General features: G+C 54.3%; 1 protein-coding gene across 1 annotated transcript; it reads right to left on the bottom strand.

Annotated features, from left to right (window-relative positions):
• Positions 1 to 5,879: 5,879 nt before the first annotated feature.
• On the bottom strand, positions 5,880 to 10,203 carry LOC307202346 (E3 ubiquitin-protein ligase TRIM56-like). The gene is made up of 3 exons (XM_079952242.1): positions 10,176 to 10,203; positions 8,081 to 9,387; positions 5,880 to 7,525 (listed from the first exon to the last, which is right to left on the bottom strand). The coding sequence occupies exons 2-3, from the start codon at positions 9,354 to 9,356 to the stop codon at positions 6,528 to 6,530; spliced, it is 2,274 nt and encodes a 757-aa protein (XP_079808368.1). The 5' UTR covers positions 9,357 to 9,387; positions 10,176 to 10,203; the 3' UTR covers positions 5,880 to 6,527.
• Between the last annotated feature and the right edge of the window lie 2,008 nt (positions 10,204 to 12,211).

Below are 12,211 nucleotides of genomic sequence, written 5' to 3'. Positions count from 1 at the left end.
CAGGCAGTTGAGGCCCAGTGAGAGGGGACTGCAAAGCGCAAACTTACACAGCATGCCCTTCCACTGACCTCGTCTGGGGAGTTTGACCTACATGCCGCCACTCTAGGGCCAGGGACTCCCGGTTTTGCCCTTCAATGGGCCTGCAAGCATGACTGCACCCCCCCCAACTTGATGTTAGACTAAAGGCTACCTTGCCAAGGCCTAAAAACCGCCACTTGAGACCCTAAGGGGCCTCGCCACCAAGTCCCACAACCGAGGACCAATTAAACCCCGCAATCTATCCAGTCCCCAAGGGCTCGTCGCAAGTCGTGGAGCCAGAAGTCATTGCCCAGTGGGGTCAGGTGCACCCCGTCCCCCCGGAATAGGTCAACTCTATCTGCTGTGATGGTGGGATGTGGGATAGAGAACCCACCAATTTGGCGCATGGTGTTGCGTGTGGCCCTGCTAATTTTACTCACTGCATAATTGAGGCGAGAGGGATTGGAAGCCCCCCTCCAGTGAAGACGGGGTAGGAGATTGGACCAGCCGATGGTCATTGATGGGTACAAGGCATGCAGGCTTTTTAAATCTGCCCTTGCAGCAAGGGCAAGGGCAATGCCTTTTTGCTGTCACAGGGGTCTGGCCAGTGACGGAATTTACAAAAGAAAGAAATAGCCGCCCTGTAAAACATTAAAGTTTTTATGGCAAGGCTCTTGCACTTTAGGAGCACCAAGAACTGAAACACCTCCTCCTCGGATGTGCGCCATGTTGCAGAGCCACAAAAGCGCCCAAAGGCATCCCAGGCCCTGGAATAAGAACGTCTAGTGGAGGGTGCTATTGCTGCCAATACTCCCTGGTTTACTTCTCGCTTCCAATCTCCCACAGATCGTCTGGGAAGGCGTCCGGGGACTGGGCTGCTTCTGGTGCCATTGCGCAGAAACGCTCCATCTGGAAACGAGACAGTGCATCAGCAATGTTATTGATAAGGCCAGGTATGAAGCGGGCAGTGAAAGAAATATTGTGCCGCAGGCACTCCAGCACAAACAGGCGCAGGACCCTTATGACCCTCGGGGACTTTGCTGACTGCCTAGATATAACTCTTATCACCGCTTGATTCTCAGACCAGAAACAGACCCTGGAATTCGAAAAGAGGGTTCCCCAGATGCGAATGGCGACTAGAATAGGAAAGAACTCCAGAAAGGTTAAATCCTGAGTAATGCCTGCTGCGTGCCAAGAAGACATTGGCTGGGCGCACCAATGTCCCCTGAAGAACACGCTGAAGCCAAAGCGGCCAGAAGCATCAGAATGAACCTGGAATCCACCCCGGGGTTAAGGCTCTTCTGCCAAAATGAAACCCTGTTATAATCCTGCAGGAATGCAAGCCAAACCCTCAGATTGTCCTTTATCTGCTTTGTCACCCTGATGTGATGGTGGGGGGCTACCCCCCCCCGGCCGTGAGCCGAGCCAGACGGGCACAAAAGGCACGGCCTGGCACCACTACTCTACATGCAAAATTAAGATGACCCAATAGGGATTGCACCTGATGAAGGGTGGTCTTTTTAACCCCAAGCATTGCCTCCAGAAACACTTTCAAGGATTCCAGCTTGGTCTGTGGGAGGCGCGACGACGGCCGAATTGTGTCCAATTCAATACCCAAGTAGGAAAGGCTAGTCGAAGGGCCCTCGGTCTTGTCGGCAGCCAGAGGTATGCCAAAGTCAGCTGCAAGGCGCATGAATGTAGCTAGGGATAGAGCGCAGTCAGGGGAGTCTGGAGCCGCCATAATAAGAAAGTCATCTAAGTAATGGGTGACAAAAGGGGAACCAGATGTGGTTTTGAAGGCCCATGCAATGAATGTGCTGAAGGTTTCAAAGGCTGCGCAGGCCACAGAGCAACCCATGGGCATAGCATTGTCAAAAGACCAGCTATCCCTGAATTTGAATCCTAGAAGCCAAAAATCTTCAGGATGAACCGGGAGCAGCCAGAAGGCTGACTCAATGTCGCATTTTGCCATTGATCCTGGAAGGAAGAACAGCAAAAGAGGCTTGAGCCAAGGGGTCAGCCTCTTTTCTCTTGCCCTTAGGCCCACCCCTGGCCGCTCGTCCATTGTCCTCACTGGCCTAGGGCAGGTCAAAGGCCAGCTTAAGCAGGTGGGTGGCACCTGCGCAGGTGAGCCCCACTCGGTGCCACAAACCCCGCCCACCTGTGGGGAAGGGAGGACAAATATTATCTCTTTGACATCTGCTCGGAGGGCATTCCACAGCGCAGGAGCCGCTACTGAGAAGGCCCTCTGCCTGGTTCCCTGTAGCTTTGCTTCTCACAATGAGGGAACCGCCAGAAGACCCTCAGCGCTGGACCTCAGAGTCTTGGCAGAACAATGGGGGTGGAGACGTTCCTTCAGGTATACCGGGCCAAGGACATTTAGGGCTTTAAAGGTCAACACCAACACTTTGAATTGTGCTCGGAAATGTACTAATACATCACTCATACATCATGGTTATATCATGAAAGGGGAGGTCTGGTGGCAGGAATCTGAGCATCCTGGACCCTGCCCCATGGTTCCCCTTGCCCTCCACCAAACACCCATCAAGTGTAACAAAAGAGATATTTACATTTCCCTGTTTCCAGCCAAGTTAATCACATCCTTTTGTCTTTATCTGGGTTTGTTCTTTCTGGCATGGCTACCTGTCTGGCAATCAGGTATCAGGATGCCAGGGATTATCACTCAGGCAGAGGGGCTGCTGAGGAGCTGAGCTCACAGGTCTAGATGAATTTCTGGAGTTTTCCCAGTGAGCCAGTACAGAGATCCATTTATCAGTGAATTCTTACATTTGGTATCGTGCAGCAAAGGCCCTTTGAATAGATAGGAAGAAACTGTGACCAAGTGTTTTGTGGGGACAAGTCACAAAAGTCACAAAGTGATTGTGCTGATTTTGGTAGTGGGCTGCATGTGCCTGATATCTCCTGGAGGGGCAACCCCCCCCAACCTATACATAAATTTCTGCAACACTAGGAGCCGTCAACCGCCTTCTGTTGTATCAAAGCAACAGCAGCCCAGAGTCTCCTGGGGGTGGCTAAAAAACTCCCACTTGTGTTGGGGCAGAATATTTCTTTTAGGGGCTGCAGTCTCCTCCAGGATCCTGGCTACGATTCCTGCATTGCAGGGGCCTGGGCTGGGTGGCTCTGGGGGTCCTCTCCAAATCTACAATTCTGTGATTCTGCCATCATCACCACCTGCATAGAGAGAGAGATCCCGAGTTGCACGTATGTATATATTTATGCGTGTGAGAATACACACAAACACACATGCATGGTCTGTGTGGGCGTTCCACAGAGGTGGAGTTGAAATCATCAAAGGACAGAAGGAAATGAAATTGCTGGGGGTTCGCCAGATGACTCTCAGGGTCCTTTCCAATTGTTACCGGAAAAATCCGAGGGCTCCCTTGGACAAAACAAAGACACCAACCAGGATAACTTGGAGCAAAACAGCAGCCTGTAGGCTTGGCCTTTATTGAACTGTTGCAACAGGGTATTCCCCTCACGTGCAGGAGAGAGGAAAGACCCAGAATAATGGTGTGCAAGACCTTATAAAAACTTTTGAAATTCCCCTCCTCTAGGTCTAGCCCACCCCCAGAAACATCATGCATACATTACAGAAAGGAGGGGTTGAGGGAGGAGTTGGTGGTAACTTGAGTGTCTTGTCACCTGGCTGGTTCCTCCTTTCCCCCCTCCCCCTGAGTCACTTCCAGGAATTTCCAGGAGACAAAGGGGAGTTTGCAGTTTCCTGCCCCCTGAGGGAAGATCTGATCAGTGTCCTTTGTTTCAGTCCATGCTGAATCCACTCCCATATGCAGGTTCTTTGTGATCTTGATTGTCTTCTGTCTGGGACCATCAGGGTTGGCATAGCAACTGGGCAGGGCACCTGTGTATGTGCTGGGATGCTGAAGGGATTATGGCTGCCCTGTATCAAACCTGCCCCATTTTGTAGTCCTTCCTTCATGGAGTAAAATAAAAGTGGAACAGTGCAAATCCAATGTATGATTGATTTTCTATTTTTCTATGAATTTATAACAGAAATGTGGCGTGTGTGTGTGTGTGTGTGAAGTTTACACAAACAGAATGATTGGGGTGGGGGGGTTCCTGCAACACAATGATTCTACAAACTTTATTCCAGCCAGTATCAGCACTGGAATCCGACTGATTTTAGGCACTGTCGTTTGAAGTTGTTCTCATATATATAAGAAGAGTTTCCATATTTGCAATTCATTTAGTTGTTGTAATATATTGTAAATTGCTTTGGGGTGCCAAATGAATTAAACAAATATCTGCTCATTGTTGTTTCCAATATGCTGTATGGTGAGATTCTGCCCTATTTCTGAACAGTTGAGCTCCTGCTCCCAGACTCTCTGGCTGCTCCCAGTGGAGTTTCTGCATGTTCAAAAATGGGGGGGGGGGTGTTTCCCAGGCAGCTGTTTGCCCTTTTACATATTAAGTTCCCATCTGAAAGCATCTCAGGACAAAAATATCAGAACTGCAGGAGGTTTTTTATCCAGACTCTTTATTTCAACTCATACACAACTGTCCTCTCTTGCAAAGATGCAAATATACAAGTTTGTTTTATTATTGAATGATATTTATAGGGAAAAGAGAGAGGAATGGTGATCACAACAGAGTTACAAAGCACGTTCTTCTGTCAGAGTGTTCCGGAAGGCACAGACGGGATCCCCACTCAGTGATGGTCTCCTTGGGGTGTAAATGAATATAACATTCAGGCTTAATATCGTGTCCCACACTCTCAGATTCACTCTCCAATTACGCACACTCTGTTGTGTTAGGCCTCATTTAGCAGCTGGAAGCTGGCCACACCAGCAGGCCAAATCCGAGAGCCCTCCTGCGTGATGGATTCTGCCAACCTTTTGCAAAACACCTGGCCAAGCCCTGAGTTTCCTCCTGAGAGCAGAAACGGCACTTTGGAAAGATTATGATTGCCACCATCTTGTCAGAGGGGTCCTCCTCTGTCAGAAGTTTTTAAAAAGTAGCTCCTAAAACCCTTAATCCCTTAATCTGAATAAAATTGGTGAAAAAGCAGAGAGTTTACTGAGTACAATACGTCCTTGCAAGAGCGGGTGTCCCAAGCAGCCACACCCACAATTGACAAAGCATAAGCTTATATTCCCTATACCTGAAGCGCAGCGTCCCTCCCTTGTCTCCCCACTGGCTGGGTATTGCAAGGTTTACAGCCCATCACGACCGCCTAATTTCCCTACTAAAATCCCCGCCTTTGTCGACATCTCCCATCACTCTGATTTCCAGGACCACCCCTCCTGTTTACCTTTCTCCTTATTTGGTCCATGCTTTCTATGCTTTTCACACATTGACTCAAGAGACAAAGCCAAATCCTGACCACTAACAGGTGTAAACAAGTTCTATAGTATAGAACAAGTATTGTGATAGGAACTTTGAGGTCTTAGGTATATGTTAAATGTTCATAAGCGTACCATCCAAGCACGTACATAGATCAGCACAGGAAGACCGACCTGAAACCATTTTGATTCCCAGACTGAGGAATTGATTTCTCTGCAAGGTCAAAGTGGGAAACCTCCCCATTTTTTCTTTCCTCACAAATCCTGTCTTAAGGGTATGTCTGTGTATGAATAGGATGTGAGCCTGTGACCTGGCTCAGGAACTAAGTATTTATCATTACAAAAGACTGGCCAGGCTCCCCAGGGTATCCAATCAAGTGACCATTAACAGGTGACCTGCCAGACAGGAGGTAAACAAGGCACTCAGATTTCTGCCCTTTCTGTGATGTAGGTATGATGTTTCACGGGGCGGTCTTGATCTACAGGGTGGCAATTTCAAAAGTCTTTATAAGGCCTTGCACGCCATTTTTCGGGGTTCCTTCTCCCTCCTGCGTGTGGTGAGTGAGGACTCTGTTGCAACAGATCAATAAAGATCAGGCTTACTAGCTGCTTCGCTTCTCAATATTCTCTGGTTGGCCTCTGCTATTCTCTCCTACCAATAGGGAACCTACGTAATGACTCTATATGGGCTCTTGGATACCCCATAAGGGCAGATTTTTTTGTATACAAACAAACTGTCCCATTTACGAGCATCCTGACCGCAAGCTGGTTTAAATATAAGAGTAAGCAGGTCTCTGCTGCTGCCTGCCGTTATCTAGCAGTTGCAGCCTTTTGGATTTTTGGTGAAAAAAGCAGCATTATCATTCCTCACATCCTCTGGACTTTTCCATGCCCCGATTTACACGTGAGAACAAAAGGAACGTAAACTTTGGCAGGTAGGCGATCTATGCCAGGTTCTATCATTTCCACAATGCCCTCTGGTGGCCGCCCTTGGGAACAACAACCCAAGGTAAGTAAAGCACAACTCTGGGAGCTGACCAAATCCAGACAGGAGGGTAGGCGGGAGGGATTGTTGCTTTTAGTCTCCTACACACACCATTGCTCACCTTGGGCACTCTAGTCTGCCTTGGGTCATTAACCCTGGGGCAAACAGCTTTTAACCCCCCCCTCCCCTGCCCTTCCTCTGGCTCACTTGCCCTGATACCTGATCCGGAAGATGTGGACGGTGCCGTTGCTCAGAGCCACGGCAAAGCGCCGCTTCCCAGCCACCGTGACCACCCGTGGCCGGTTGATGCTGTGCTTGGCAGTGAGGAACGCCCCCAACTTCTCCCCTCTGGGGAAGAAGGCCACCACCTTGTTCAGCTCCCGCAGGACCACGTAAATGATGCCCATGGCATCAGCACAAATGCCCCCCGGCAGGCACTCACCCAGCTGCTCCTCAGAGCACTCGGCCACCAGCTGCCCCATCCTGGTGAACAGGACCACGCTGCGGCGGTACCAGTCCGAGCCCACAAAGCCGTCCTTGTGGTTGGCCAGGAAGACAAGGCTCCTCTCTGCACTGCCCTCAGGCACAATCTTCTCCAGCAGCCGCCCCTCTAGGTCGTAAACCTCCAACTGCCCAGCCACACACACCGCCATACGGTCTCCCCCCAGCCCCACCACGGCATGGCTGGCCTGCCCCTGTCCCAGGGCCTTCTGCCACACCAGGCCACCCTCACCGTTCAGGAGGTAGAGGCAGGAGCCGGCTGTGAAGGCCACCTTGCTGCCCACGGTGGCCACGCTGACCGGGGCCACGCCACTGGGGACGGGGACAGTGCCCTTGAACTCCCCTTGCAGGGAGAAGCGCTTCAGATTCTGGTTTTGCTTGTCGGCCACCAGCAGCTCTCCAGAGCCAAAGGGGCAGAGCCCCGTGACCAGGGGGCACTTCTGGTCGCTGGGGCTCTTGACGCAGAAGCTACACAAGAAGAACGGCTTGGGTGTCAGAAAGGGGGTTCCTGGGACCTTGGGAGGAGGCACAGGGGCTACGGCTTGCTGGCAGCCCCTGAGGATGAGGGTGGTCATCTGGAATCCCTTCTTGGCAGGCAGCACTTGCTGCTGTTGCTTCCTCCTCTTCTTATTTGCCCCTTTTGTGGCCGCCTCCTGGGGGCCCTCTGGCAGGTGGGTCTCTTTCTTTCTCCCTTTTGTGGCTGCCTCCTGGGGGCCCTCCGGCAGGTGGGTCTCTTTCTTTGCCCCTTTTGTGGCCGCCTCCTGGGGGCCCTCTGGCAGGTGGGTCTCTTTCTTTGCCCCTTTTGTGGCCGCCTCCTGGGGGCCCTCCGGCAGGTGGGTCTCTTTCTTTGCCCCTTTTGTGGCCGCCTCCTGGGGGCCCTCTAGCAGGTGGGTCTCTTTCTTTGCCCCTTTTGTGGCCGCCTCCTGGGGGCCCTCCGGCAGGTGGGTCTCTTTCTTTGCCCCTTTTGTGGCTGCCTCCTGGGGGCCCTCCGGCAGGTGGGTCTCTTTCTTGGCCCCTTTTGTGGCCGCCTCCTGGGGGCCCTCTGGCAGGTGGCTCTCTTTCTTTGCCCCTTTTGTGGCCACCTCCTGGGGGCCCTCCGGCAGGTGAGTCCCTTTCTTTGCCCCTTTTGTGGCCGCCTCCTGGGGGCCTTCCGGCAGGTGGGTCTCTTTCTTTGCCCCTTTTGTGGCTGCCTCCTGGGGGCCCTCTGGCAGGTGGGTCTCTTTCTTTGTCCCTTTTGTGGCCGCCTCCTGGGGGCCCTCCGGCAGGTGGGTCTCTTTCTTTGCCCCTTTTGTGGCTGGCTCCTGGGGGCCTTCTGGCAGGTGGCTCTCTTTCTTTGCCCCTTTTGTGGCCACCTCCTGGGGGCCCTCCGGCAGGTGAGTCCCTTTCTTTGCCCCTTTTGTGGCCGCCTCCTGGGGGCCCTCCGGCACTCCAGTGGGGCTCTCCTCTCGGAACTGCAGGTGAAACAGGCGGGGGCCGCTGCCCTCGATCTCAGCGTCGACCTCCAGGCAGGGCAGGCGGGTGGCCAGCGGCTCCCAGGAGAGGCCCTGCAGATGCCTGAGACGCTCACAGATGACCTGCTCCAGGGAGACGATCTCCACCTCCCTCCCCAGACTCAGCACCTTCTGGGCAAAGGCCACGGTGTTGGAGGCCACCTGCTCTTGGAACTCCAGATCAGAGCAGAGGGCCTGGCAGGCCTTCTGCCGCTCCTTCACGTAGTCCGCCAGCTGGGCCAGGACCTCCTCCTGGTGCGCCAGCAGCCGCTGCACTGCCTGCGAGCACGCCTGCTCCACCGCATCCTGGATGCTAGCCTCGCGCACCTGCAGCTGCGCAGCCTCCCTCTCCAGGCTGGCCCTCCCCGTCCGGATGACCTGCACCGTCTCCTCCACCCCGGCCAGGAGCTCCACGATGACCGGCCGGCGGGCCTGGGCCGCCTCAGCCAGGGGCAGGCAAGGGTGCTGGAGGTGGGCCCCCAGCCGGCACTCCCGGCAGAGGACGACGGCACAAGGCGTGCAGAAGAAGCGCAGCTCCTCGCCGGTGTGCTCTTTGCACTGCAGCGCCTGGCGCTTCCAGATCTCCTCGTCGTGCTTTCCGGAGAGGTAGCCCTTCATGGCCACCACGCGGTGGAGGTGGGTGAGGCGGGAGCAGCGGTGCCCGCTGGCGCAGTCCCTGCACATGTCGTCGGCGCAGTCCAGGCAGCGGGAGACGGCCGGCCGGCCGGCCTCCTGGCCGATGAGCGGGCAGAGGCTGCAGGTGGGCTCTGCCTCCCCTGTGGGGTGGACCAGGTCCAGCAGGCCGTTGATGAAGAAGTTGGTCCGGAGGGCGCCCACGCCCCCCTCTGGGAGGGCCACCCGCTCACGGCACTCCGGGCACTGAAGCTCCTTCTGGCCTTCTGCCAACTTCCGCAGGCACTCCTGGCAGTAGCTGTGCAGGCAGGGAAGGATCTTGGGGCGGCGGAGGCGCTCCAGGCAGATGGCGCAGGTCAGGAAGCCGCTGGTGAGGGCTTCGGAGAGGGACGGGGCCTTGGCAGCCATGGTGGGGTGGTCCCTGCTGCAGGGAGGTTGCCTTGAAGGGAGAGAGAGAGAGAGAGAGAGAGAGAGAGAGAGAGAGAGAGAGCGCACTGTGAAAAGGATCCAGAGGACCAGCAGAGTCTGTCTTGTGGCTCGGAACCAAGGACAGCCTCCCTCCTCCCTGACTTTGTCCAGTCCTCTCCGGACAAAAGTACTGCAAAACCAGATATGGCTGGACCTTTGAATTCCCTGCAAGGCCAGCGCTCAGGGAGGGAGCGGGAGACCAGCAACATCTGGAGAGCCCTGCTGGGCCTCCCCCCTTTCCTCCCGCTAGGAGGCTGGGGTGAGAGGGGGCTCCCCGGATCGGGGTGTCCCCGGGAGGCAGGAGAAGGAGCCCTTGCGCCTGATGTAAGGAAACCCAGGCTCTGTACAAGAAGCGCACGTCCATAAGTGCGCTAGGTAGGAAGGCGCGCACAGGAGCGCGTTAAACGCACAGCCACAAACACGGGGAAACCCACACACGGGGTTGAGCTGCACAGGCGACCCCCGGTTTCTACAACACGTCCAACGGGAGTGGGGGTTAGGGGGCAGGACTCCTGGGTTCCCAGGAGACTCCTGGCACTGGTGGGGGCGCCCTTGCCCAGCTCTCATCCAGGCCCTTGTGACCTGCGTGACCTCCCCTTCCCGGGATCCAGGGAGAGAAGGACCGCCCCCCAACCCACCCCGGCCGCCCCTAACCCTCCGAAGGTCTCCGCGCCAAAGGCCGCCGCCCCAACCCCATATCTGGGGGGCGACTCCCGACTGGCTGGCAACTTGTCTGCCCACCCGCAAAGGAGCCCCTACCTCGGAGCGGCAGCTGGGCTGGGGGTCCTCTCCGAGATGTGGGGCTGGGAGTGTCACCGCGTGGAAGCTAAAACGAATCTGACGCTCCCAGGGGGTGGAGGATTCCGCAAGGGCAGGTATGTTCAAAGTCCAAAGGTTTAATCCGGCGCCTAGTTTATTTACTGGGGTAAAACCCCCCCTAAAAGCTCAACAACTTGAATCAACAAAAAAGTTCAACAACATTGGGGTAAAATCGGATATAAAGCTTTGGGCGGTCTTCACGCATTTTAACTTCATCAAATCTGGCTCTCTTTGAAAAAACGTTTGGGCACCCCTGCGCAAGGCGCAGCGGGGCTGGGGGGTTGTGACAAGGGGGTCGCGGGAGGGCTCCGAGCTTGTTCCACAATGAAAGGTCTCGGCTCTCCTACCTCCCTTTGAGCCTCGCAGCCCGTCTCCTCTTGGGGCAGGCTGGACCACCCGCCCAAGGAGTTAGCGCAAGCGGGTCTGGGCAAAGTGTGCCCTCCTGGGGCCGCCCCACTTCCTGCCCCCCTGTTGGAGAGCTCCCTGTTTCCTTCGTGGACGCAAGAACGGAGGACAGCAGCTGGGTCAGGCCAAAAGAGGGCCCCGTCCAGCTGTGATTCATGCATCGCAGCGGTTGGACTAGATGACCCCCGGGTTCCCTTTTGACTCCCCTAAGGTCTCCTGCAGGGACGTGGGTGGCACTGTGGGTTAAACCACAGAGTCTGGGACTTGCCGATCAGAAGGTCGGCGGTTCGAATCCCCGCAATGACGGGGTGAGCTCCCGTTGTTCGGTCCCTGCTCCTGCCAACCTAGCCGTTCGAAAGCACGTCAAAGTGCAAGTAGATAAATAGGTACAGCTCCGGTGGGAAGGTAAACGGCATTTCCATGGCTCCTCTGGTTTGCCAGAAGTGGCTTAGTCCTGCTGGCCACATGACCCGGAAGCTGTACGCCGGCTCCCTTGGCTGGTAAAGCGAGATGAGCGCTGCAACCCCAGAGTCGGTCACGACTGGACCTAATGGTCAGGGTTCCCTTTACCATTGCCTTCCACAGTTAAAACAATGTTCAAGGCGGCTTACCGTATGGGGAGGCAGTTACCAATTTTTTTAAAAAAAATGTGCACCAACAGTCTTATTTGCCCCTGCCTATATATAAATATATATGCGCAAAGCTTAAATTAAAAGGTATTTTAGCCACAATATTTTTGGGGGTGGGGGAGTGGGAATGACGACTTAAGGGGAGCGCAGAGAGAAGAAACACGGTGGTCCATCTGCAGCAGCGTAACTGGACGCCTTCATCTGCCCCTGCTGCAATAAAAACTCATCTCATGTATCAGTGCCTACAGCCCCAGCTGATGCTCCAACCTTCCAACAGTTTGGCTTCACCCCTGAAGGCGCACTCCTCCATTGTCTCCCGCGACAGATGGGTGCCCAAAATCAGCTTCCCACATCTGCAAAAGCAGGCATGGAATAAAATGGGGGGGGGGGGAATAAACCACAGGCATGTGACTGTGTGGAAAATAGTGACTGGAACTATGTATAGCATAGACATAATGATTAAGCAAGACATGGTTACAAGGCAAGGTAGGCTGTTATACCAAGGGAATGCCAATAAAAATATCCAAATGCCCAAAGCCAGATTTGTTCCTAGGTTGGGGGGGGGGGCTCGACTGTGTTCCTTCTTGCTTACAAATTAGAATAGAATAGAATAGAATAGAATAGAATAGAATAGAATAATAATAAAATAATATTATTATTTATACCCCGCCCATCTGGCTGGGTTTCCCCAGCCACTTTGGGTGGCTTCCAACAAAACACTAAAATACAATAACCTATTAAACATTAAATGCTTCAGTAAACAGGGCTGCCTCCAGATGTCTTCTAAAAGTCTGGTAGTTGTTGTTCTCATTGACATCTGGTGGGAGGGTGTTCCACAGGGCAGGTGCCACTACGGAAAAGGACCTCTGCCTGGTTCCCTGTAACTTCGCTTCTCGCAGGGAGGGAACTGCCAGAAGGCCCTCGGAGCTGGACCTCAGTGTC

Source organism: Podarcis cretensis (genome assembly GCF_951804945.1).
Source record: "Podarcis cretensis genome assembly, chromosome: 13".
NCBI classification, from domain to species: Eukaryota; Metazoa; Chordata; class Lepidosauria; order Squamata; family Lacertidae; genus Podarcis; species Podarcis cretensis.
This window is presented reverse-complemented; position numbering and strand designations above follow the sequence as displayed.

What these genes read in the sequence shown, in the direction of transcription:
- LOC307202346 (XM_079952242.1), bottom strand. Translation starts at nt 9,356, where the DNA reads ATGGCTGCCAAGGCCCCGTCCCTCTCCGAAGCCCTCACCAGCGGCTTC. An exon ending in AGAGACCCACCTGCCGGAGG is followed by an intron (nt 7,526 to 8,080) that starts GCCCCCAGGAGG and finishes CCCAGGAGGCAG; the next exon opens with CCACAAAAGGGAGAAAGAAA.